Here is a 27,291-nt window from a genome sequence, read left to right as displayed (position 1 = left end):
GAGGCGTGCAAAACGACTGTGCAACGACAAAAATTTCGTGTATGTTTTTTGTGAGTGTGTAAAATTTAACCATTTCTTATTTATTACATAACTTCAATATACACAGTTTAATATTAAATTCGTTCAACAAATAAACCGCCATAATTTAATCGATTTAACACCAAAAGTTAAATTTTATCTTAACTCTTATGAAGGTTATTTACTTATTCCTTCCTATCTTTAATTTATAGCGACTTCTTTAATACTTTGTTGCGTTAACTACACAATATGTTAAACGTTTAAATGTCCTCTACATTGAAATTAAATTCAAATGGTTCCGTATAATAAATTATTGAAAATTATTATTAGTTTACAATACTATACATATAGATATTCGATAGTAGGTATACAATATCGTTTAGTTAGTTAATTTCTAATGATTTTAAAATATGTAAGAGGTTTCTTATATGGTTCTTCTTTTAATGGTGGAAAGTTGTAGTTATATATATTCATTATCCACAGAGAAGTATTTACCATCTATAAGTTAGCAATTAGCCTAATATACCTTGAATGATTAGAAAGATTAGAAGTTTTCAATTGAAAAATCTAAAAAAAAAGCGCAGTAAACTTCGATAAAACTGTTTCTACTTGACCCAAAACATTTATACAATCTACACATATAAGGACATTTCCAAACAAAATAAAAAAATCACCCACACCCCGTTTTTAGGGTTCCGTAGCCAAAATGGCAAAAACGGAACCCTTATAGTTTCGTCATGTCCGTCTGTCCGTCTGTCCGTCTGTCCGTCTGTCACAGCCGATTTACTCGGAAACTATAAGTACTACAGTGATGAAATTTGATGGGAATATGTGTTGTATGAACCGCTACAAAAATATGACACTAAATAGTAAAAAAAAGAATTGGGGGTGGGGCCCCCCATACATGTAACTGAGGGATGAAATTTTTTTTTTCGATGTACATACCCGTGTGGGGTATCAATGGAAAGGTCTTTTAAAATGATATAAAGTTTTCTAAAAAACATTTTTCTTAAAGTGAACGGTTTTTGAGATATCAGCTCTCAAAGTCGTAAAAAGTATGTCCCCCCCCCTCTATTTTTATAACTACGGGGTATAAAATTCTAAAAAAAATAGAGGTGATGCATGCTAATTAACTCTTTCAACGATTTTTGGTTTGATCAAAGTATCTCTTATAGTTTTTGAGATAGGTTGATTTAACTGTAATTTATTATATTTGCTGCTACGGAACCCTTTGTGCGCGAGCCCGACTCGCACTTGGCCGGTTTTTAAAAAAACCAGTTGATCACTAAACATTATCATAATTTGTCTATAACACCATTAAACACAGATAAGTCGTACCTGTCAGCCAGACAACACCGCTCCGCTCGTATTGTAGTTTCATTCAAAATCAACAAAAATACATACATCCCACCTGACATTATCTACTTGAGGCAGTTAACACACGACCATTGAAAGAGCATTGTGAACCACGTAGTGATGTGATGCGTGAATTCTTAAAGGATCTGTTTTAACAATTTTGGATTGCGAACTTGAAGAAGGTAAGGGAATTTGAATATATTGTATTGAAGAATAGGCATTTTTAAGGATGCATTATCCAATTGAACGTAGATTTGATTGTCTAAGAGTTTTGCATAGAAATGGTATATGTTAGTTGAACATAATCCTTCTATAGAACACGATTTTTTCGCTTCTGCAAGTTTGTAGACTATCGCTAAGGCAAATATTATGAACTCTTAATATTGGCAAAGTACACATTCTTAACTGCACTTTGAAAAAATTGTAATTTGTAAGAAATTGTTGCTATCTGATTATCTCGTTTCAATCATAAAATATAGTACAAAAAAGAATATATCGTTTTCATTGCAATTAACATATTAATTATATACATAAATATACAGGTCAAAGATATTTGGCTTTAAAAGTAATGTTATTACGATAATAAGAATTAGTTTTAACGCAACAGCTTGTATCTATAGTATCTAGTATCAAAGGTATTAATTTTCAATGACGTTACAAATGTGATGAAATACGACACCTATAGTATTAACATATTTAACCTGCGGGTTTTTCCACGGTAGGTTTAATTATAATCATATCTTAATTAATAAATAAAATGTAAGGTGATTATTTTTTAATATTTAAAAAATACTAATACCTTTTTTTTGTAATTTTAAGTCTGTTTATGCAACACCAGCTTAAATGTAATCCTCCTAAATTTTCGGGTTGTCTAGCAGAAATCGCTTACAGCGATAAGACCGCCCTCAGTACATGATTATTGTATAGCTCTTAGTTTCTAATCCTGTATTTAGTGTGCAATAAAGAACTTTTCATTCAACTTTTTATCGTACAATTAACTAGTTCTTTCTCTCCAATTATATTAATCTTGATCTATCTGAATACAAAATTTAATCAAAAAATGTTAAGCTGTTCACTTATCATCGAAATAAACATACAAAGTTTGACTTAAAATTGTTTGATAAAATGATAAAATAAATAATTTATGGCAAATATTAACGACATCGTGTGTGCACATCATAGGTGCACATAAAACAGTAATTTACAGTGTTCTTTATAGTTTGAGATAATTTTGGACCACACAAAATCAATAATTTTATTAATCACCAGATATTAATACCAGTCACACCTGTTTTTTTACCTCTTTGAGGAAAATGCTGTTAATTTTACGACAAGACTTGGCAATATTCTGCATTCATAATAATAAATATGTTACACTTGTTGTGTTATGTTGTGTCTTGTGTATAATTGTATGCATCTATTAAATTATATAAATAGTTATTGAGTTGTTAATTATAATGTATGGTTATTTTTCAACACAATAAATTGTCTCTATCATCTAAATTCTAAAGTACTAAAATCATGTATTTTTGCCACAGAACGAAATAGGATTTTATACAAAAATATTTAATGACCAATTGGAATATCTAAGAGTATACACACGATGTGAAACTAATTTATTGCTTTACATACTTTATAAAACTCTTAATATACGAGTAATAAAATATAGAACCTTCAAATTATACATACTCTACTAACATTGTGCTGGTGGTTTCGCCCGCGTAGTAAAAGAAACCCGCATATGTAGGTCCCATTTCCGGCAGAAAACCTAAGTACTTTCTCAGGTCTCAAACTATCTCTGTACCAAATTTCATCCAAATCAGTTAAGTAGTTGAGGCGTAGGGAAGAGACAAACATACAGACTTACTTTCGCATTTGATTTAAATAATTTTTTCATTTGTTGGTGGCACATAATATGAGTTATTTGTAATGAAGTTATGTTACGTTTTTTTGCATGCATATGTGAAATGGTATGTTAATACCAATTCACAGAATATGCTAAGTATCAATTTTCGCACACAAAAACCATTTACATTTATTTCTAACTAGCGGTCCGCCCCGGCTTCGCACGTGGTACATGTTTACGTTTTCACTACATAAGAACCATCCTCGTACTTCAAGGAATATAATAAAAAAAGAATTATCGAAATCGGTTCAGCCGTTCTCGAGTTATGCGCTTACCAACACATTTTGCGATTCATTTTTATATATAAGATTAATTAACTAATTGAGCAACATCATTTTGTCAGCTATTAATTGTAAGCAAGAATATTAAATAATAAATTATCGAATTTAATGAGTAATTAGTTTCAATTAAATACATTTTAATTCAGTTGTAAGTGTACGTTACATGAATTAAAATATTTGTAACTTTTTAAAATTTACATATTTAAATTGAAAATGTAACATCCTTTTGGCGCGTTTTCACTGCCTCCATCGACTCTACATTACTACATTTTCGGCGTAATAGAAAAAGTTCGTCGTTACGTCTATAATATATTGATGAATATAATCTTAATTTTATCAAACAAATAATATAAAGTTCATAGCAGATAAGCGAATTTTCTAAAAAAAAGAAGGAGAAGTATTCCTATCTATCATATTCTACATAAATTATTGTAAAGTCGCATCTAAATCCGTTTAGTACATAACTAGAGTGACTGAATAACTAAGTTTATTGAATATCTAATAACAAATATCCAATCTATACATGATGTCCTGTTAAAAAACATTTTATTCTTTAGTGACGATTTAAAAGCGCTCCTAAACAATTTGTTACTATGTACTCCACCATATCTAGCAAAAACATGCATTTAAAAGATGTCTACCTACTCGAATAAATAAATATAAAATCGCAGGTACCACGATGAGCGAGGACAAAGTCCAGCTGGACTCCGTGCTGGGCACCCTGGGGGCCTTCGGGAGACACCAGCTCATCACCATGTGTATGCTGGCGCTGGTCTACGCGACTAATTCTATGTATAATGTCAATTATGTGTTTGCGGTCGAGGATGTTAATTATAGGTGAGATTCTGCGGTAATCATATTAAAATATACTTAAACATTTTGAATTTGTTATACGAATATTATTAAATTTTAGTTGTTATTTAACTTTGATTAACTACATTAGATAAATATAAATACATATACAATACGTTTTACCTACATTTAATATTCTTTAAACTTTATACCTATAGTCTTAAGAACATTAAATTTAGGCGAAACGCTTAAATTTCTTATGTAGAGGAAATAGATAATAATACTTTTCTTTCTATTTTTATATTTATATCTATTCATTCAATTCTCAATTTAGGTTCGGTAAATTACAAATATTAAGTCTAAAAATAGTATATACCATAAAAGACTCTATGAAATTTTATTTTTTAACGTATGCGGAGAAGATATATATTATAGTTATAATAATCATAAATAAGATAATATTTTATTATATGTATAACAGGCTTAAGAAGAAAAATCCGAATTATCATGTTCTTATTATTTCGTTACCCAATTCATTTGAACCAGTCTTAAAAATTTTATGACATTTTTATAGCTACTTTATAAGGGGTAGCAATTAAACGAGTGACTGTAAATTACAGTTCTAAGTGTCAAAATTAATTAATTTGGGTTATAGAATTACTAAGTGAGCGACTGACTGCGAGTGACGAGAAATCAACAGAACAGCAACTTACAAACATTAATTTGAGTTACTTAAAATACAAAATGAGCAGCTTCATAATATTTGAGCGACCTAATATTTGTTTGAGTGTCAACGTTACGTCCTGCATTTTTTTCAATATTTGGCAAATGTATTTTTTATATTGAGCGGCATTTTATCTTAAATGAAGTGTTTCGAATACAAAAACCACTTTGAAAAATACACTAATGAGCAGAGTATAATGAGCTCACATTTAAAAAATAAAAATAATATGAAATAACTATTTGAAGAAACACTATTCTATTAGTTGAGAAATTTTATTATTGAAATATAAGGCAACCTAACACTACGACTCGTGATCCCCGAATTTCATTATTTTGAGGTGTCTAATCGATAGCGGGTAGTGACTTTTCAAAATAAACTGCTTTTCTTTTTCAAAATTATTTTGAGAATCGCCCTTAAGTCGCTTCTGGCACTCGCCGGCCGCTGCCGCGGCACGCTCGCTTCGCTCGCTCGGCTCGTGCGGCAGTTCAAGGGTTAACCTAACACGCTCGTCGCTTCGCTCCTCGCTACCTATTTGAATATTAAGAATAAAAGTTTTATAGTTTTTAACCTACGTAGTTTTTTTTTGGTTGAGTGGGAATCACCCTAAAGTCGCTTTTGGCACTCGCCACACAAAATGGGCTCACGTTTCGTTATTGCATATATATTTTTTAGATTTGATATTTACCGTATTAGATTTGTAAAGTAAAATATACATATTTATATCATATTTTTGATTTAATACATAATTGTTTAATTTGCGCTTTTATATTAACCGTAAAAACACATTTATTAAAGGAATCAGTCATTAGTTACAGTGAACGAAACGTCAGCTGTCAAAAACGTCGTAAATAATAACCAAATTTTCTGAATTTCAAAAAATTATATCTTGAAAAGTAATGGTTTCCGCAAGTTGAAACTTTCCAAAATTAATTAACAAACTTAGAACTATAACTTAAAAAAAAATCAACGCTCTAGCGAAACGTAAAGGTACTAAAGACGAGCCAATTAAAACAATGTACTCCGTAAAAATAAAGTAATATGCATGCATTTATTTCAATCAAATGAACAAAAAATAAAATAAGACGCTTCAGTCAACTAAAAAAAAAACCAACTCCCAACTCACCTGACTGCAACGATTCGTCGCCCCGCCCCCATTCGAATTCGCGCGAATTTAAAAATCTGTAGTTTTTATTAAAAAAGCGTATCAAAATAAAAAACATAAGCCCTCAAATAGAATATCAGTAACCAATAATCATTAATAAAGCAGCTTACAAAACTTTGCTCAAAGTGAACTTTTTAGTAGTTCGCTAAGTATAACCTCACTTAGAAAAATCGAATCTATCTTAATATTGAAGTTGCCCTCTCTGTATTTCCAGTCGCTCACTTAGTAATGAAGTCGCTCGGATAAAATTTTAATATCTGAAATGGATTTATCACAATCCACTTTTTGTAAGCTCGTTCTGGATTTTATTATAAATCAATATTCGTCGTCAGTTTAGTTAATTTTTCGCTTAGTCAAATTCATACCGCTCAAGTTATTAAAACAGTATGTCATCATCAGTCGCAAAGTTTTTTTTTGTTCGCTCGTTTTATAATTCCCCCTTTATAAGTCATTTGGAATTTAAATTCGAGTATTAACTGTTCTATGTAGTTAAAATCTATTAAATACATATTTACATAAAGGGTCATATATTCAATAAATTTCGACATCAGTTTTATAGCTTTTTGTTTATTTAAATAAAGTTTAATACAATTTAACAAATACAAGCTTACATCATGTAACTGTTCAAGTAATAAAACTGGTGTAACATACAATTTAACACCGAGCTTTAATTAAGTATGTATTAAAGCATTAAAATATACTAGAATATGCAATTCGATCTTAAAGTAAGAGATCTTAAAGTATTGATATCCATAGATATCATTTAATTTTAAGTTTTAAAGCATTTAATGCAAATTAATTTATTATTAATTAAAATAAATATTTTGAAAATTCAATTTCCTTTTAATATCTTTCATATCAGTGTCATATAGGTACGTACTAGGGACCATTATTATTTTCCTAAATTATGCTATAATCGTCAGGTTCATTCTTTAAAATGTAGTAAAGAACTTCATATAATATCTTTTTAAATTATAAGTATGTACAATGTACATCTTTATTTAATTTCGTTTTTATTTTACACAGATGCAGGATCCCAGAATGCGACAAGACAGGCTCGTTCGAGGCCCCCTGGCTGACCCCGGGAGAGGATATTAAGCAGTGCCACAGATACCCCCCTCTCGACCACTGTAACGGCCAGAACACCAACGTATCTGAAGTTTGTACAGAGTGGCTGTATGATATACCAGATAGCTTTGTTGCGGAAGTAAGTGCTTACCTATATCTTATTTAGTATAGGAAAGTCAATGACCTTGTGACAGACGTGTGTAAAATACGGTTTATCTTATCGATAACTTATACTTATTTATTACAACAACTTTTTAAAAAAATAATTCTCAATTTTCTCTCTTTGATTGCGTTTTCCATGAACTTTTCAGCTTGGAACATAGTAAAAAAATTAGTTACTTTCAAATACACAGCTGTAATTTCAATTCGGTATGTGTGATTAATTCTGTGATTAATTGATTAACAATATTAAATAATTCACAACCAATTTACTATTCAATTTACCGATGACTCTAAGACTGTGATTAAATATCAATTATGTGCGTCTAAACTCTAAATAGAATCTTTATGACTAATTGGAAATTCTAATATGATCTTTGATGTTGTTATTAACATTAATTTTTGAATTAATCCCTTATTAATTACCTTCTTATCGTCGTTCATTTTGCAATGATGTGTTCTTCCTTTCCTTATAGTTAAGCAATTGAAACGTACATTAATTTAGCATTTAAAGATGATACATACGGATAAAGTCAATATGATAGATACTTTATAGCAAAGATAATTAATATAACTTAGAATCCCTACCATCCCTTCCCTACTAATATTATAAATGCGAAAGTAACTCTGTCTGTCTGTAACGCTTTCCCGCTTAAACCTCTCAACCGATTTTGATGAAATTTGGCACAGACAATCTTTAGACCCTGAGAAAGAACATAGGCTACCTTTTATCAATACACCACGCGGGTGAAGCCGCGGGCGGAAGCTAGTGTTAAATAATTAGGAATTATTTGCTGTTAGAATATTTATTGAGATGCTCCATATTCTAAATATCCTTAGAAAAATAACTTGCGACTTGTTACTAAAAAACGCATGAACAAATTTTAAATATTTCTGATTAAGTTGTATTTGTGTCGGATCGACTGTAAAATAATTCAAACTGCCTATCACGCAAGCAAAGCCGCGGCCGGAAGCTACTTACCAAAATAAATAAATATTGTGTGTTCCAACGTAAACAAGTTTTTACAATGTTGTATAAATAAACAAGATAAGCTAACATTGTACATTTAAATTTATCCTCATAATTTTATTTAATACTAATATAAGTAAATTTACTATATATAAGTAAATTTTGGCCGCATTATATGTAAATACATATATAATATACATTTTGTTTTAAATTGAGTTGCTATCACGGTATCAGAAGATTATAATATTAATACATATCTATTGACTACATATTACATTTTTACATCGCAAGAGACCTTTTTGTCTTATGTATATTATTTACATAATAACAGGTAAGTATGTTATTAATGGTACAATCGAATTATCTTATACACCTCATTTCATAAAACTCCCATCTAACAGGCGGTCCGCGGTCTCAAATTAGCATAGTTATGTTTCCAGTCACGACTTGCATCCATTTACGAAATTATCACGTTATTGTGATCCAATTATACTGAAAGCGGATAAAATGTATAATAATAGATCGGGTTTGGTTTATGAGATAAGGAGCAATGAGGCAAAAATAAACATATTGGGATTTTAACGTGATTTCAGAATTAAACGATAAAATTATGAATTAATCCTATATAATGCAATAAGTTTTGGATTAAATATTTAAACGGTCAGTAATCTAGTCATTGGAGCATAACAGTGAACTCATTAGAATCATCCTTCAACTTACAAAATAATTAGGTACCTACTCATTTTTAAACACTACTTAAAATGTCATAAATTTAAATTTAGGTAATTCTATTATATTTTATAGCTCTCCCAAAATTTCCTTGATTGGAAAAGAAATTATGGCCTTTATCATTCCATATAATATAAATTTACTATTAATTATAAAATATAAATTAAACTGATTTCCACTAGATATCTATAAATTCAACATGTATTCACTATAGAAGCTAGATCAGTTACTTGGATAATAAAAATAAAGAGTTCCAGAACAAGACCGTTTATTTACGTTCGCTACTGATACCGGTCAATGCGCAATTTGCATACTTTTACGCTTTCGGGTTTGTTCCTCTTGTATCCAATTAATAAGTAAATAGATAAAAAAATATTTACGGCACAAGAAAAAGTAAATATCCATTTTTCGGCTGATTTTCTCTTAGTTTCATAATCAATTGAATGCTGCCTTCATAATTAATAGTTATATGCACAAAAAAATGAAATGTATTTACTTAGAAGGAAAAATATAGGACTCTAAGAAAAAATTATATGCTTAAAAATTGTGCTTAAATTTTTTATTATTTAAATTGAATTTAAATATAAATGTTCTGTTTTTATAAACATTACTTTCTATAATCAATTTATTTTAAACATTCGTACATACAATATTCATTTTCCTGATATTTTATATATCAATATAAAATATTATCTTCGAAAGTTATTCTAAGGCCCAAGCGGAGTAAAGTTGCAAGGGTTCTAGCTTGTTAATAAAAACGGATAAAATCTCACAGGAATGCGTATACGTTTCCGCTCGATTTTACTGCTGCGTCCATTAATTTTATTACATTATTCGATATTTTATGTAATTTGTTTAGTAATGACGTCATTTATTTCTAAATCACCACAAATGAAGAGCGCATTCACTATTAATAACGCATAATTATAAAACAACTTTTTTTATTTAGTCACTAGAAATAATATATTTTTCATTTTTAATTCCACTACCTAAATAAAACAATTAAAAAACATAAAAAATCAACAGGTTACAACGCTTTCTTTTAGTGTCCTCCACATTAAATTCCAACTGAAACTTTGCCTTCAAATTTCAGCGGTCGGTTTCAGATATCGACTTCAAAATTGAATTGCAAGATTTCACCCAAACAAGTTAATAGAAAGCTTGTAAAAATAAGTTCAATTACAATTGTTCTTTACAGTTTGGTCTTGCATGTGAAGATTGGAAACCTCCCCTGGTGGGAACTGTTCACAGCTTCGGAGCGATGGTGGGGCTTTTGGTTCAAGGACAAATTTCTGACAGGTACGTTTGTGAATTTATCACGCGGAAACTACTGGACGGATTTTGATGATACTTTGCAAAGATGTAGCTTATGTACTAATAATATACTTATAATCAAAAAAATACTTGCCTTTGCACGCTGAAGTGCGTTGCCCAACTACTCTTTAACATAAATTCTGAATCACATATACCTAACCGATTCACTCTACATTTTAATATATTTATACTTTTAACATTTATCTATTTGTATAATGACAACATTAAAACCTTAGTTATATTTCAGATTCGGTCGCAAAACCGCAGCAGTATTTGCTGGTACCATGGGAGCGGTGCTTGGTATCACCAAGAGCTTCGCCACATCTTTTTGGGTGTACATTGTTTTAGAAGGGCTAGAAGCGGCAATCGGTGACGCTCTGTCACCTATGTTCATGTTAAGTAAGTGAAGTGTGATGATATTTGTTCTTGTTTTCGTTTCATTTCAATTTAAATACGCTCCTGAATTTATTTGTATTTTTATATAATGAAAATACGTGAGAAAGAAATAAACGTAAAAAAACAGTTGAATTAATATCCTATTCGAAGGTTCAGTCATATTTTTACTGGATTACATTAATGATAGTTAAAACATGTTTTCAGGTATAGAAATAGTTGAAAAGAGACGCGCAGTGCTCTTCCAAATGATCCTCCTCAACTGCTACACAGGAGGTTTGATAATCATGCCCTTCATAGCCTGGGCGGTGCCCTACTGGCGGCATTTCCTTCGAGTTATATACGCACCAACCCTGATTATCCTCACCTACTCCTTCTACCTAGACGAAAGCATCCGTTGGCTCTTCAGCAAAGGCGAAAAGCAAAAGGGGATCAAACTCATAGAAAAGATCGCGAAACGAAACAAAGTGAAAGTCGATAAGATACTCCTAACCAAGCTGGATTACATTGACGAAGAAAAATCAACGCGCTACAGCGACAGAAAGTTGCTGATAAAAACATTCAAGTCCAGGATAATGATGCAACGATTCCTCGTGTGCATGGTGTGGTGGCTCACGATCACGTTGATCAACTACGGCATGATGATCAGCTCTGTGCTCATAGATGGCAACAAATACATTAATTTCGCGTTATTAATGTTGATGGATATACCAGCGAATGTATTTTACTGGCTCGCTCTATCAAAGTACAAGAGAAAACTTCCTTTAATTGCTTCGTTTATTGTCGGCGGCTTATTCTGCATCTCGCAACCGTTTATGCCCAAAGGTACTAAAAGTTAATGATATCTATTTGATTCAGTAATTACAGTAATAGTGGATAGTATCTTGATTGCATTAATTAGATGTGGTAATAGCCCACTAAAGTGATGTTAAGCAATTTAATCTTATCCTTTTTAATCGAATCTCTATGAACTTGGTTACCGGTGGTTCATTATTGTTTCATCTACTATAGCTTTACTATCAAATTCACTATTTATGACATTAAACTACACACTTATTAAGCTATTGCATAGCTTCTATCGCGGGCCTTGAGTGCGGGGACGGAATCCAGAAATTCCGTAACGAAAAAACCTCACGTTCCCCACTCCGACGGGCATGCGGAGGTGTGGCTTGAAGGCATGCTATGCAATAGCTTTACCGTCCCCAAATGCCACACGTCTTTTTTTTTAATGGAGAGTGAACTAGCATTTTTCATTCAGAGTGGAAAAGTTTATTTAATTTAAACATATTTAAATCATATTCCGTTTCAAATGCTGTTAGAATACCTTTTGGATTTGCGTTACTCGACAATTATTAAAGCGACCAAAATTCCCGACAGCTTTGCTATTGACCAACGTTATTATACCGCCCCATTCCATAGTCCATCCTAACAGCATTTGAAACCTAGACGAGATGATATTAACTTTTCTCTCATTCCCAGGCTACGCATGGCTGGGTCTGCTGCTCTTCATGGCATTCGAGACGCTAGCCACCTTCTCGTACAACATAGTGTACATGTACACGTCGGAGCTGTTCCCCACCTACACTCGAAACTCGATGCACGCCATATGCTCTGCTATTGGTCGAGTTGGGTCGTTGTTGGCGCCTCAGACACCGTTGCTGGTAAGTTTTGTGTCTGTTTTATGTCAATAAACGACCAAGGTTCTTAATTCACAGCAATTTTTTTCGTGTAAAGGGTTTAATAATATATTCTTTGTTTATTTGGTAATGATCAGGTATACTGGCAAATTATGCTTTAGTAATTTTGTCAGTACATAGAAGTTGGTTTCTCTTGGATTTTTTTGTTATTTAATTCCTGAATGTATAGAGTATCTCATAATTCAAAATACATGTTTGATACAAATTATTTACTATTGAATTAGAAGTGAAGGCGGTTAACGATTATGAGCCCTGACTACAATTCTAAGTAACAATCGCCTTAAATTGCACAATCAACAAACTAATTTCGGTTTTTAGATGGCCTATTGGTCTGGACTGCCAGCGTTAATATTCGGGCTATCCTCCCTTCTCTCTGGAGCCCTCACCCTCTTCATGCCAGAGACCGCCAACTCCCAACTACCGGACACCGTGCTTGAGGCAGAGGCGATTGGATTGAAGAAGGCTCCGGCGCTGAGAGAAGAACTAAAGGGTCTTACGTAGATCTGACTATGTTAGATAGTAAATTGTACAGGGTGTGTCTTTTGATATAAGTGATTTATATATGGAATTAGATCAATAGTGAGTGTAGATGAGGTTGCATGTAAACGATTATTTCATTTATCAATGAAAACTTGATTAATTATGGTATGCTTTTTTATAAGAATTTTTGTTTTCGTTGTGAATCTTTGGAGATAAGATGTATATTATGTTATTCATGAATAATAATTTAGAAATAATAAATAACAATGAAAAGTTATATGTATATCTTATTCTTCATTGTTCTATTTTTTTCGTAATTCAAGTTACATATTATTTTGAACTGCCAATATAATCAATAATCATGTACATAGAAATATTTTTATACTATATTTAAGTCACTAATTAATAAGAGAAATTATAATAAGTTTATAAGTAATAATAGTACGAAACTACTTCCTCAACTTGTAAATATCGAATTTTATTGTAAATTATATGAAATAAAAGTTACTATAATAAAAGTGTGTTATTTTATTCTTCCATGAAGAGGTATAATGTAGACAATATTCAATTGACATTACGTACTAGCTGTGCCTTGCGGTTTTACCCGCACTGCTCTGCTCTTATAAGTCTTAGACCTCCTCCTCGATAATTGGCATATCTAACACCGAAATAATTTTTCAAATTGGAGCAGTAGTTTCTGAGATTAGTGCGTTTAACCAAACAATTAACTCTTCAGCTTCATTCTATTAGAATCTAAGTAGATAAAAAAGCAATGGTTTATTCAACTCAGCCCACACAGATTACGACTAAAACTCAAAACGACTGAGCTTTTAAAAAAGCTTCAAAACAGTTTTTATAATTGAAAATCATTTATAAAATGACAGACAGCAGAAGCCGGCAGTTTTTGCTGGTCTAGACGCTATACATCAAGGCTTTATTTGACAGTAACGATATAATGATGTTTTACGGATTCCATAGAAGAAAATCAATATTAATAACATGAAAATTTTGTGTTTATTTACCCGAATTCGAGTATGTGAACGCATTCATATTTTTTTAGATCACAATTTAGAATTACGTAATTACACACAAAAATTCTTATTTAAAATCATTGTTTTGGTTTATATTTCCCAGAAGATATATGTACATGTATGTACGTAAGTATAGAGCCCACGTAGAGACAATGTTTTTCATTTTCACACAAAGGTATTCTAATATGGTTATGTCTACTTTAGAATTCATACTTTTTATGTTTGTTTAATCTGTATCTAATCAGTGAAATTGACAAAAATGTTGACAGCTAGGAGAAAACTATTATTTATTGAAGTGAAAACTTCTATAGCGGCGTTGGGTATAAAATCTTAAACTCGCGTCAGGACACGTGGCCTGATCGAAAAAGCGTAAGACGATTTTTTTTAGCCCTTATATTCCATGCGTAAGACGGATACCATTCCAAAATATCAAACATGCTGAACGTTAATAATCAAGTTTTCACTTCAGCCGGCACTCCCGGAGTGCAACCCGTCTTTTTTTTTGGCTTTAGTACTGTAATAATTTGGTAATAACGACAGGTAATACGGCATAATATAATACTTTCAACTTAATAATATTTGTGTTAAAATGTCAATTACAATGTCTGTCACGCGCAGTCATCACAACTCGTGATGAAACTCAATTTCGCAACAAACAGACAATTGCGTAACTGTATTTATTTGTGTGACACAACGTAACAATCGAATATTTAATAAGTAACGTTAAAGAAGCTTTAATATTACAAGGGGTATTTGTCTTTCTGTCAGTAATTTACATATGAAGAATACAAAGGATATAAGGCTTTAAAAATAAAATACCTGCATTCGTCACAAAGAGGAAAAGTACGCAAGGGAGAGACATAGAAATATATACTATGAAAAGCTTTTCGTGAGCATACAATATTTAAAATTTCCACCATTTTATGAAACAACATCTATCCATCAATTCTATCTTCTACAACTGGTTTGGAGACAACCTTATCATTTTTTAATTTTATAAGTGGAAGCTGTTCTCTATCACAGAACTTGATTCATTACAAAATTATTTAAACTGAGAGTTATTTTCAAAGATAACACTATCTCATTGAATAATATCATGCATTATTTGTATAATTATCTAAATTAAGTAATAAATATGCCCAAAAAGTCACACGTTATATGAACATTAGATAATAACTCTTTATAATATTCTCAAAAAAGTCGGAAATTATATAAATGTTTAGTAATTAAACATTTTAACGGATTTTAAACGCGATTTATTCGTTATATTATTTTGCCCGACGTTTCGCACAGTTTGCAGCGAGCTTGGTCACGGGGAGACCTTTAATTTCTAAATGTATAAACTCGCGTAAAATTAAACATAAATAATAAATATTATACTATAACTCTTTATAAAAAGTTTGTATTAAAAAGGCTTTGAAACTGGTAATTTGGGACAAAGGTGCAAGGTCGTCGCACGCGCAGGTGTCCAACGACCGTTAGTTCTCGCTTCATCGTAAAATGCTAGTGACAGCACTAAATAACATACGTATAAACGTTTTATAGCTTTTAATGAAATGGTTTTGTCACTTTTAAATCAGAAGCTATACTAAAAAGTTATACTTTGTGGTACAAGCATGTTGTTGCTCAATGTTTATTGTAGATTCCTTAATTTTTCGTGCTGTTGTGTGGTCCCTAATTAGGCAAAAATTATTTTGTAAATATGAGAATATAAACTCTTATATGTTACTAGCTTTCCGCCCACGGCTTCACCCGCGTTTTCAAAGAAAAACCTGCGTATCTCCGTTTCCCGTGGGATTTCCGGGATAGAACCTAGCCTATGTGTTAATCCAAGTTACCCTCTATATGTGTGCTAAATTTCATTGAAATCGGTCCAGTAGTTTATGCGTGAAAACCATACATACATACATAATTACAAACCTTTCCTCTTTATAATATTAGTATAAACTAACAAAAAATAAGTACCTACGTAGGTACTTATAATTTATTTTAAAATCAATAAGCGGAGATTTTTCCTTTTTTCATAAATAAAGCTTACATTTTCACACACAATAGCATTCGTGAAATAATTATGTGTTTATTCGTTCTTCAGTTGAATACGTTTATGGCCGAACATCCATCAAACAAGTCATAAAGCTGACGTTCAAATTGCTTTTTATTAATCGCTTAATGTATTTTGTTATAAAATCCGATACTTTTTATCAAAAAGAATATTAAAAGCTATTAAAACTGGTCTGCGTGCAATAAAATTTAGTGTAAATTCGTCACACGGCTAACATTTATATTAACAACGTAGTGTAGCGCAAAATGTTTCAACAATGAATGATTATTGATTTATTTAATGTTCTTTTGATGATTGCAGACCTTAATATTGAATTATTGAGTAATGTTGGTAAATTTTTCCAAGGTTATTCCCTCCTCTTTCGACTTTATATTCGAGTTATTATGTCTGAATTGAAATAAGTATAGAAATAATTATTTGATTTATTAAACGCACCTGTGAATAGTATTGTTAACAAAATAAATGACACTTAACTATTATGGCGAACATTACAGCCTGAAAGTTAAACAGACTTTCTATTAAACACGTTATTTTAACTAAGCCCTTTGTTACCTACGGAACAGAGAAAGCTATCCGTCCGTCCGAGCGACCACATGACAGGTTTCACGCCTCAAGCGCGCAAATATTTGAGCAGCAAACAAATTAGAATGCCCCGGAGACTGCGTCAAGTATTGAATTATCATGTTCTTCACAAATACCGCTCCATTGCTTTCCTTGTTTGTTTTGAAGATTGATCTCCTTTTAATGATGTTGTTTTAGGGTGCGTTACTTGTGAAATTTGGAAAAATACTTAACTTATGGGCAATAACCGGATAAGAGATTTAAAAATATATTGTTTCATGGTTAGTGAAAGTCAATATTTACAAATACTCGCAATCGTCGAGATATTGTGTACTTTATTTTCTATTTCCTTTCTTCAATTATTTTAATGATTTCGAAATGCTCTATCCTATAAACATTAATACGACTAAAACTTTATTCTTCGCTAGTTTTGCATCGTCATTAGATTTATTTTAAATGTTAAAAATAATATTATCGTAAATGTTAAAAATATGTAATGACGTTTCAAAAGTGCTTCTCGAAGAAGTCTAATTCAATAAATAAATGTTTGAGTTTTGAGTTTAGTGGAATGTATTTTATGAGATAAAAAGTACAAGAAAAATGCATAAAAGATCGATCTATATCACATTTTCAAGTTTAGGGCGCGTTCCCACCGTGTCGTGACGACAGATAATCGTGTAGTTTTAAGTGTCGTGGCTTATATGTTTAAATGGAGGTGTTCACATTTAGAACGACACAATTTACTGTCGTCTACGACAGTTTTTGCAGTGACGACACTTTGTCGTGACAGTGGGAACAGCAAGCACGACAGTCGTAAAACGATAAAAAAATCGTGGACGGCAACTCTATGTAGACGAACACGTGTTTTCCTTTCCCTCTCGCACCCGCGCGCCCCTCGCGTCTGTATTCGGTTTGCTTTTCCCAACCCAAGCGAACGCAGACTCTGCGTCGCAGAGGCAACTAGATTTGTAGCTTGCTGATGATGCGAGCGATCTGAGCGATCCAATGGGAACAGCTAGATACGACAGTCGCTAAACGATAAAAAATGTTGACGACAAACAATCGTTATAATGGGAACAGGTAGAGACGACAGTCGTCGAACGATAAATTAGTCGTTACGACATAGTGGGAACGCGCCCTTAGGACTACTCGCTCGTTACGATTCATGTTTTACTATTCTACTCTAGATGGTTATGTTAAATTTAAGGTAAAAGAAATATTCGTTGATGTCAATGTCTCGGTGTATCTGTCTATAACATCAAATTGTAATCATTTAAAATTATCATAATTTCTATGAATTATCATTATTTTTCACCTGTTACCTACAAAGCTAATGAGTAATTTATTTGAGCATCAACTTTTTTGAGGCGTATATTTTTACCGCTATGGCCTTGACATTTGCTCAAGTGTGATGAGGCACTGTTGAAATCAATTACTGATTTTCTTTGAATTCGAATGAGTAATTCACATACAATTTATAAATTAAAACTTTGAAATAAACCTAAAACACGTAACAAATAAAAATAACCCAAGAATTTATTGAAAAAATTACAAAATTAGCATTAGCAATGGAGTGGATTAAGTCCATTCATTGAAATCGTATCCTAACTTATCTTATTTGAACCAATGAGGGTGTAAAATGATATTCCAAATTCACAAAAGTAACACAGATAAATACTACTTTTCACTCAATCGACTGAATCTTCGATGTAAAAATGTATCCAAAATTGCACATAATTGCTTACAAGTTGCGATATTGCGTCGGTATCCTGTATTCGACCGGTATCTAAATCGCCGGATGCTGTAAATGGCCTCTAGATTCGATCCGACTCCGGGACGATCACGATTTGGCGTATTTCTGTGATTTACTTCGTACTTAATTAACAATTCGTTTTTAGCTTAATGATAGTTCGTGGTGGTCTGTTTTATTTAATTTAAGGATTATCAAAGCATCTCATCAATTTATAGTCAATCTAAATGCTAAACTAATTCATTATTCCAATAATAATGATGTCGTTTTTCTGCTACAAAATCCAGTCAATCACACAATAATAATTCTATGAGAAGAACTAGTTAACAAAATGAAATATACCCGTAAATAGAATATAATTGCACATAAGTATAAAGCGAACACGTGTGGGTAAAACTCAGGTGTTTTCTATTTCCTATACAGACAGGAAATATATCTAGTGTAAATCATATGAAGAAACTATGTATCTGTCCTAGCGAACTGGTTAAATGAGCCGTTTCATTAATAGCCTATAGGCTCATTAAACGGCGTCATTAAATTAACCGCCTGAATTATATCGTTTAATATCAAAGTGAAGTATCGATTAAGAAAAGCTTATTTAATAACGTAAGGTTTTATGTAGAGCCTTGGCTATTCATGAAATGACTGATTTATCACAATTGCCTGTGACATACTGAATTCTTTCAACAGTTTATAGTATGTATTGGTATATCTACCTAGCAACATCACATATGATTACATATTATTTTTTTATGATATAAGAAGGCAAACGAGCAGACGCCTTGCCTGGTGGTAATCTTATATCCAATTGACTTGAAAGAAACAATGAAATATTTATTATTTATGATTTCTTACTTTAATTTAATTACACATCATATCTTCATATAACTGATCACAGTAACATTAAATTCAAATATCTCCATTCTTTTGAAACTCTAAAATTCAATAACCACTAGAAGATCCGCGGTAACGGTCGAAGCGTGACCAACGCGATCAATCGTTGATTGAAATATTTCCTTGATGACGTCACTTTCACATATTTAACGTACATCTTCATATTATGTTATTAGATAAAAAGTGTTGAGAGCTTTGAAATTATGTATTTTTTGTGTTTGAGTGATGTGTCGAATATTGTTTAATAGGCCCTCTTCACAATGGGCAGTGTTGGCCCAACAAATGATAGACGATATTTGCCGCCATTACGGCGATTATGTAGGTAAGAATATCTACAATGACGGCCGATCACACTATCGTGATTGTCTCTACTCGCCCAACGCTGCCCATTGTGAAGAGAGCCCATAATATTTCGAGAAATTAAAGTTCACTGGCCTACGAAGTTGCTTTGTACCTATTTCTGATAATCAGTTATGCATTATCCTAGCAAAACTCAAATATTTAAATTCTTCAGTCATGATTTTTCTATTAGCGAAAATCTCCGCTTGCTATTGGTCAATTTCAAGTACTTTTTGATTGGTCGATAACTCGTGAGATATTTTAATAGTCCACCTGTACCGTAACTATTGAGGAAGATTAATTTGAACAAAATCCGTAATAAAATATCTGATTTAACTCGCTGTGAAGCAATTTCGGTTTGAAGTCGATCTACACTCCGCATTGGACACACTCTACATCCAAACGAACAATTATTATAATTACTTACAATACGCCGCCACTGAATTTTATATTCTACTCTTTAAGATTTGGAATAATTCTCAGATAGTTTCCGAGTGAACGATGACTGGTCAGGTCATGGAAACTGGCTTTCCACCGCGCCCGCTTTGTCTAAAACCTAATAAATTATAATTTATTACCTTCCGCGAGAATCACTCTATCTTTTACAATAAACCGCAACAAAATCCGTTGCGTAGTTTTTTAAGATTTAAGCATGGTACATAGGGAGGGACAGAGAGAAACAGCGACTTTATCTTATACTATGTAGTCATTGTTCTGTCATTAGTATATGTATTTGCGTATACTGATTTTTAACTACAAACTATTTCATTGTCTTTCGAAAACGTTTACCATCATGTAACCACGCAGCTCACACATCTGAGAATATAAGCTTCTTCAAAAAGCTTGATCATAATGAAATTATTCAATTACTTAAAGAATTTTACCAAGATGTTACCACACAATAAAACGTCACATTGTTATACCGTTTACATCCTTAAAACCTTTTTTAATATTGTCATAAATTACCAAAATCTTATCCAAGTCTCGAAGTAACGCTTAACTAATTAACGAGATAAAAGTGATAAAACTGTCCACTAATATACCATAATGACACTTTTACGACACAATATTAAATAAATTTAAAAGCTAAGCCTTTCCTATGATGCAATAAACAGTAATAACATGCGTATTAAACTTATTGTGTGAGAAATAAGTAAATTTAATATACATATCTACTCTATACAGGAGTCGTAGGTAATGTAAGTTATGTTTCAATATTATTACTTATGGATATAGCACTTTTCCAAGAAATGAGAATATTGAGCTTTTTGTTAAGAATCCTGATTTAATTTAAAGCTATCATCACATATAAATAAAGAACTACCATTTACCTACTTAATATGTAGGATTTTTCCTGTACAATGTCAAAAAAAAATTCGTTTTGAAAGAGGTAATTCATTTATACATTAAACATCGCAACATCATTGTGAAAACATGTCTCCTTGTTCTAAACAATGGATTACAAACAAAAACAAATTAAATGATACCTAAACAAATACGAAAGTTTACTTTTAACAGCATTTTCTCGATTTGGGGGCCGAGTCACCTCCGTCCGTAGGAGTATACCCAGAACTCAGAAACCCTACACGTGGCCCCTGGGTGGTGCTAAACAGGTGACATGGTGGGAGACAGTTGTCGCGGCTATAATGACCACCCATCAGCTGAAGACGAGTCGCCAAGCGTCCGTGTTCCGACTCGATGAAGCTGATGTAGCCTTAGTGAAGACGGGTCGAGTCAGTTGCGCTTTGACAATCGGGACGATCTGACACACACTGATGTTGCTGCATCTGGTGCCTAGTCATGGAGGTTAGCGGGATCCGAGGCACGGTGCACCGCTGGCCGACCGCTGGTCAGTAGGGGGCCCAAGTAGCGTGCTAGCCACATGCGAAAGGCTGCCCCGCCAACCAGCGAAAAATCCCAAGTTGCGTCATAGTGCCGGTTGGCGACCGGATGAGAGGGCCCTATGGACAACTTGGGGGGGCTCGGGCGTCCCCGCAGTCTCCAGACTAGTCCCCAATAATGCGGCTACTAAGTGTGTGTCCCGGTCCTGATGTTAAGCGCCTCGACTCACTGCCGTCTTCATACCTACTTCACTCTCTTATCAATCGATCATGAAAAAGGCAAGATACAAGTATAAGGTTGCACATCGGCAGCACTCCCTCTCGCTAAAAGTGGACCTAACCAACATCAGAGGTCTCCACTCTAATCTCGCTGCAGTCCACTTCCACCTTGAGACTAGCAAACCGAGTATCTTGTTCCTCACGGAGACGCAGATTAGATGTCCGTCTGACTTGGCGTACCTATCCTATCCCGGCTACACCCTGGAGCATAATTTTAAGGCTCGGTCAGGTGTGTGCGCGTACGTCCGAGATGACATCTGTTGTCGGCGTCTCCGACATCTTGAAGACCCCCATTTTTCCGTGCTATGGATGCTGGTGGACACAGGCCCAGAGAAACTTCTCTATGCCTGTGTCTACCGGGCGCACAGCGGAGACCAGGAGACGATCAGGCTCACAGAGTACCTTAGTGAGGTGGCGGATGCTGCTCAACACAAATACCCTTCCGCTCAGCTTGTGTTACTGGGGGATTTTAATGCCCACCACCAGGAGTGGCTATACCCATACCAGTGCACTGACCTGGCTGGGAGAGAGATGCGTAAACTCTCCATAGCATTAAATCTCACCCAGCTGGTTCAAGGAGCGACGCGGGTTCCTGATGTTGAGAGCCATACAGCCAATTGCTTGGACCTTCTGCTGACAACAGATCCAGACCGTTACTCGGTGGCGATTTCTTCGCCGCTTGGCAGCTCCGATCACTGTCTGGTGAAATCTGTATCCGTCTACTCGCCGCCCGATCCCAGTCCTAGGGGCTCTCGGCGCGTGTGGCGATACAAGTCAGCAGATTGGGATGAGATGCGCTCCTTCTTTGCGTCTTATCCCTGGCGACCGGTCTGCTTTTCTTCTGATCATCCTTCGACCTGCGCGGATGCTGTGACAGATGTGCTGCGACAGGGAATGGAGTATTTCATCCCATTCTCAGACGTAGCTATGTCCGGCAAAGCTCAACCCTGGTTCAGAGCCGACTGCAGACGCGCAGAAGCGCTAAAGCATGAAGCATACCTGGCTTGGGTTGATGCTCGACACCGCAAGGCCAAGGACGTGTCGGAAAAGAAGAAAGCCTTCAACCGAGCCGCCAAGTCCTGCAAAAAGGCTCTACGGAAAGCTCGATTTGACCATGTCAGCCGAATAGGGAACAAACTGGCTTCTTACCCCTCTGGTAGCAAAGCGTTTTGGTCCCTGGCTAAGACGGTTGAATCGAATTTCTGCCGCCCCTCACTTCCTCCACTGCTGAAACCGGATGGATCGCTGGCTCACACCGCCGTAGAGAAAGCGAACCTCTTTGCTTCTCTTTTCGCGGAAAATTCTCGTCTTGATCCTGCAAATGCGAAACCTCCCAGTCTACCTGGATGCGAGGTGAGCATGCCCGAAATTCGCATCCGTCAGACTGAGGTTCTTAAAACGCTGCGGAATCTTGACGTGAATAAAGCCAGCGGCCCTGATGGAATTCCAGCCATAGTACTTAAAACCTGTGCGCCTGAACTTGCTCCTGTTCTGACACGCCTCTTTCGTCTCTCGATGACGACTGGAATAGTACCGAAATCTTGGAAACTTGCCAACGTGCAGCCCGTGCCCAAAAAAGGCAGTCGTGCCGACCCCTCCAACTATAGGCCAATTTCAGTCACGTCCATACCCTGTAAGACTATGGAACGTGTACTGAACAGCCGGCTCCTGGCACACCTAGAAGCGAATGACCTCCTCAGTGACCGTCAGTACGGGTTCCGCCGAAACCGGTCCACTGGGGATCTTCTAGCGTACGCCACCTACATCTGGAGCGAGGCCATCGAGAATCATGGTGAAGCACTTGCTGTCTCCCTTGATATCTCGAAGGCCTTCGATAGGGTCTGGCATGATAGTCTTATTGGCAAGCTTCCATCCTACGGTCTGCCTGCTGGTCTCTGCGCCTGGATCTCAGATTTTCTGAGAGACCGGTCGCTTCGGGTAGTCGTCGACGGCTGCTCGTCCGACCAAATGGCTATTAATGCCGGGGTCCCTCAGGGATCAGTTCTCTCCGCAACACTCTTCTTGCTACACATCAACGATCTGCTGAAACCCGGTATCTATGGGTACGCAGACGATAGCACTGTTGTGGAGAGATATGTATCCAGCGCGCGAACCAGTACGGCACAAATCCAGTCTCTACGAGAGTCGATGGTCGATCGCATGAACTTGTCCTTACAGGCGGTCTCCGATTGGGGCGATGCCAATCTGGTCAAGTTCAATGCGACTAAGACCCAGGCGTGTCTATTCTCCGCTAAACGGAGTCCATTCCACCTGACTCCGACTTTCCAGGGTGTATCCGTGCCGATAACCAACCACCTCGAGCTTCTTGGCATTACCCTGACGCCTACTCTGAACTTTGGTTCGTATATAGAATCCAAAGCCCAAGTAGCCTCAAAAAAGCTTGGAATTCTGGCGAAGGTGAGACAGTATTTCAGCCCGGGACAGCTGCTCAACCTTTATCAAGCACAAGTCCGATCGTGCATGGAGTACTGCTCTCACCTCTGGGACGGTTCCGCCAAGTACCAGCTGGAGGCGCTTGAGGCGATAGAGAGGCGTGCCAAGAGGCTAATAAACGACGATGAGCTAGTAGGCAAAAAACTCCAGAGCCTCGCCCACCGTCGCAGAGTGGCAAGTTTATCGGTATTTTATCGGATACACTTTGGTGAGTGCGCTGCGGAATTGCACGATTTAATTCCGCCATCCCCGTTTTTCCATCGATCGTCGAGGCGCACAGACTCTAGGCATCGCCATATGGTGGATGTTCCATGTACCCGGACAAAGCGGTTCGGATCGACATTCTTCATTCGAACCGCGAGGGACTGGAACATGCTTCCTGAGTATGTGTTCCCCGACGAGTACAATATGGGGGTCTTCAAGCGAAGAGTGAACGGGTACCTTCTAGGGAAGCGCGCTCCATCATAGGCCACATCTCAGCTTACCATCAGGCGAGATCGTGGTCAAGCGCTTCCCTATCACACAATAAAAAATAAAAAAAAAATTCCCTGGTAGAAACGTCCGTAAGCCTTTCAAAACAATATGTAACATATTATAGAATAAACTAAAACAGAAACTTAGTCCATCACGCTGTGTTCTCTACTATTACAACTTGTAAATTGCTCCATAATAACACAACAATACTTTAGAAATTACGAAATACACAGCTCCTTATAATAATTGGCTTACAAAATTACCAATTCGTTATGCGAGAGAAGCATTAGTTTGTCCGCGTTTATCTAGGCTACGCTGTAATTCAAAGCCAATATTTCTAAGGATTTATGCGTAGTTATTATTTGAATCCTTACCGCCAATCTACACGCTAGCGTGGCTGCTTATTGCAAAGGTAAGTGCTATTTATGCTAGTATAGCTGAATAAACAATAAAATTGCGTACTGAAGTAAGGTATCAAATCGTTTAATTGAAGTATAATTATGGTAGGGATTTGCATTCCATCTTGATTATTCCTAGAAACCATCCCTTCTTTGCCTCTTTTAATAAGTGCTCTAAAGCCAAAGTATTGAAGGGAAACTTTATGCAAATATTTTTTTTTCGCATGCGAAATCGCTTTAAAAAAACTCAGCTCGATGAAATCGATACTCCCAAAAATGCCTTGTGAATTTTTCACCAAATTTTATAACTTTAACACTCGAAAAGATTAAGAAATAAGATGAAATAACGAGATATCGAGCTGTGCCTTACAGCTTCTTACAGCCGTATCTCTAACGGCACCTTCCTGATACTGACAATGTCTTATTTATTTACTTTGAGGAATTTTATCAACCCTTTATCTAAGCTTTTGATAGCATCGGTAGCTGACTTAACGCACCTGCTTGTTTTGATAGAAACCACTTTTTAATGTACAAATGTAGCTGATATTCGTAATTTATTGAATTATTTGATAATGTTGGTTGATATTTATAACTTTCTAAACTAGAATTGAACGCTCTAAATTTTACTTATTGTCTCTATCATGTATACACATTTTGAACAGTACAATACAAAATTGTTTCAATGTACACACAGATACAGTTTCCGATGATTGAACCAAATAGTCACTTTTTTTCGTCTTTGCCAGGACAAGATTTGCAAAAGTAAAATTTCTCGTATAGAATATTGACAAATAATATCACAACCAATTTGTTTTCCAATAGTAATAATTATTGATTTAAATGTTTATTTCCGCAACTTTGATACATTACGTTAACTTACATTTTAACATTACCTATATCTATACATATAATAAAATCGTAGGAAAGTCAAAACTGTACATTGAATATTTTTTTAAAAGAATACATAATCCATGATCTATAATCGATATAGAAGCCAAAAACATAGTTTTTAGAATTTTTGTCTGTTTGTCTGTTTGTCTGTTTGTCTGTTTGTCTGTTTGTCTGTTTGTCTGTATGTTTGTCCAGGCTAATCTCGAAAAGTACTGCATAGATTGACTTCAAATTTTGCATGAATATTACTAACAGGTCGGGTGAGGCTTTTTTAAACATATTATCATGCTATCACCTCCGGGGGAGGAGCTGTGAACCTTTTTTTTTCTTACGTATTCCGTGTATTACGACAGCGTACAATCTAAAGACTCATGTTTAAATGTTGGTTTCGGGTAAGCCATGCTATTATCTAGCTTTACACAATAAAAACTATGTCATTTACGTAATTTGGGCAGAGAATCAGTTTAATGAATTTATTAGTATACAAATTTGAAACAGCGCCATCTATGAGATTTCGTAAAAATCAAATCAATTTACATGTTAACACTACTGAACACAATGTTAAAAATTAATAATTTAAATATAATTATGTTATTTATTTATTTAACTCTTTAACCCATATCTTCCCTTCCCTATAAGGTGCGCTTATAATTCGTGTGAATATACTACATTTTTAAAAGTGAGGGTAGATGTTTATTATTTTAAGTCAAACTAGACACCATTACGGTTAATCTAATATTGATTGTGTTCATTGGTTACATTTTTAAAAATCTTCGTGTTTTAAAAATTCGATAACGAGGCGGGACTCGAACCAGCATTCTTTAGTGGTCGAATTTTTTCTATTCTTTATAAATTTATTGTTTATGAATTTATATTTATAAACAATAATACAAAAAGGTTAGTTCGTTGATAATTATTATTCCTTCATCATTTACATGTTGTAAGTAAAATTAATATACTTTGACTGTTAATACTTTTGTTCAGTATTTACCTGTATGATTATTGCTTGGTAACTAATTAATATATTTTTATGTCGTATACCTAATTAAAAACATAAGTTTGATGTGAAACTAGCTGGATTTATTTTTACACACTCACAGTCTTATATTTTGTGTTAATGTTAAAATAGTACCTATTAATAGTGTAAATCATAATATTTTTTCACAATTAAAAATATTTCCTTTTTTTGATGGTGTTGGCATCGAATTAAACCGCGCTGTCGTTTCGTTCACAAAAAGTGAAGTTATGAGGACCGAATATGTAGCCGC

General features: G+C 34.5%; 2 protein-coding genes across 4 annotated transcripts in view; one reads left to right on the top strand and one right to left on the bottom strand.

Annotated features, from left to right (window-relative positions):
- The window catches only part of LOC149481376 (uncharacterized), a 465,629-nt gene that overhangs the window by 429,866 nt on the left and 8,472 nt on the right, over positions 1-27,291 (bottom strand). The window lies entirely within an intron of this gene.
- Positions 1,336-13,509, top strand: LOC149481377 (solute carrier family 22 member 1-like). Its single transcript, XM_089704773.1, has 8 exons — positions 1,336-1,556; positions 4,233-4,398; positions 7,266-7,446; positions 10,364-10,464; positions 10,727-10,878; positions 11,080-11,697; positions 12,352-12,533; positions 12,888-13,509. The coding sequence occupies exons 2-8, from the start codon at positions 4,241-4,243 to the stop codon at positions 13,068-13,070; spliced, it is 1,575 nt and encodes a 524-aa protein (XP_089560899.1). The 5' UTR covers positions 1,336-1,556; positions 4,233-4,240; the 3' UTR covers positions 13,071-13,509.

The sequence above is a fragment of the Colias philodice genome, chromosome 16 (assembly GCF_061535455.1).
Source record: "Colias philodice isolate Cphi_HAF_F1 chromosome 16, ilColPhil1 Martin Lab GWU primary, whole genome shotgun sequence".
NCBI lineage: Eukaryota > Metazoa > Arthropoda > Insecta > Lepidoptera > Pieridae > Colias > Colias philodice.
The sequence above is the reverse complement of the archived record's forward strand: the minus strand, read 5'-3'. Positions and strand labels throughout refer to the sequence as shown.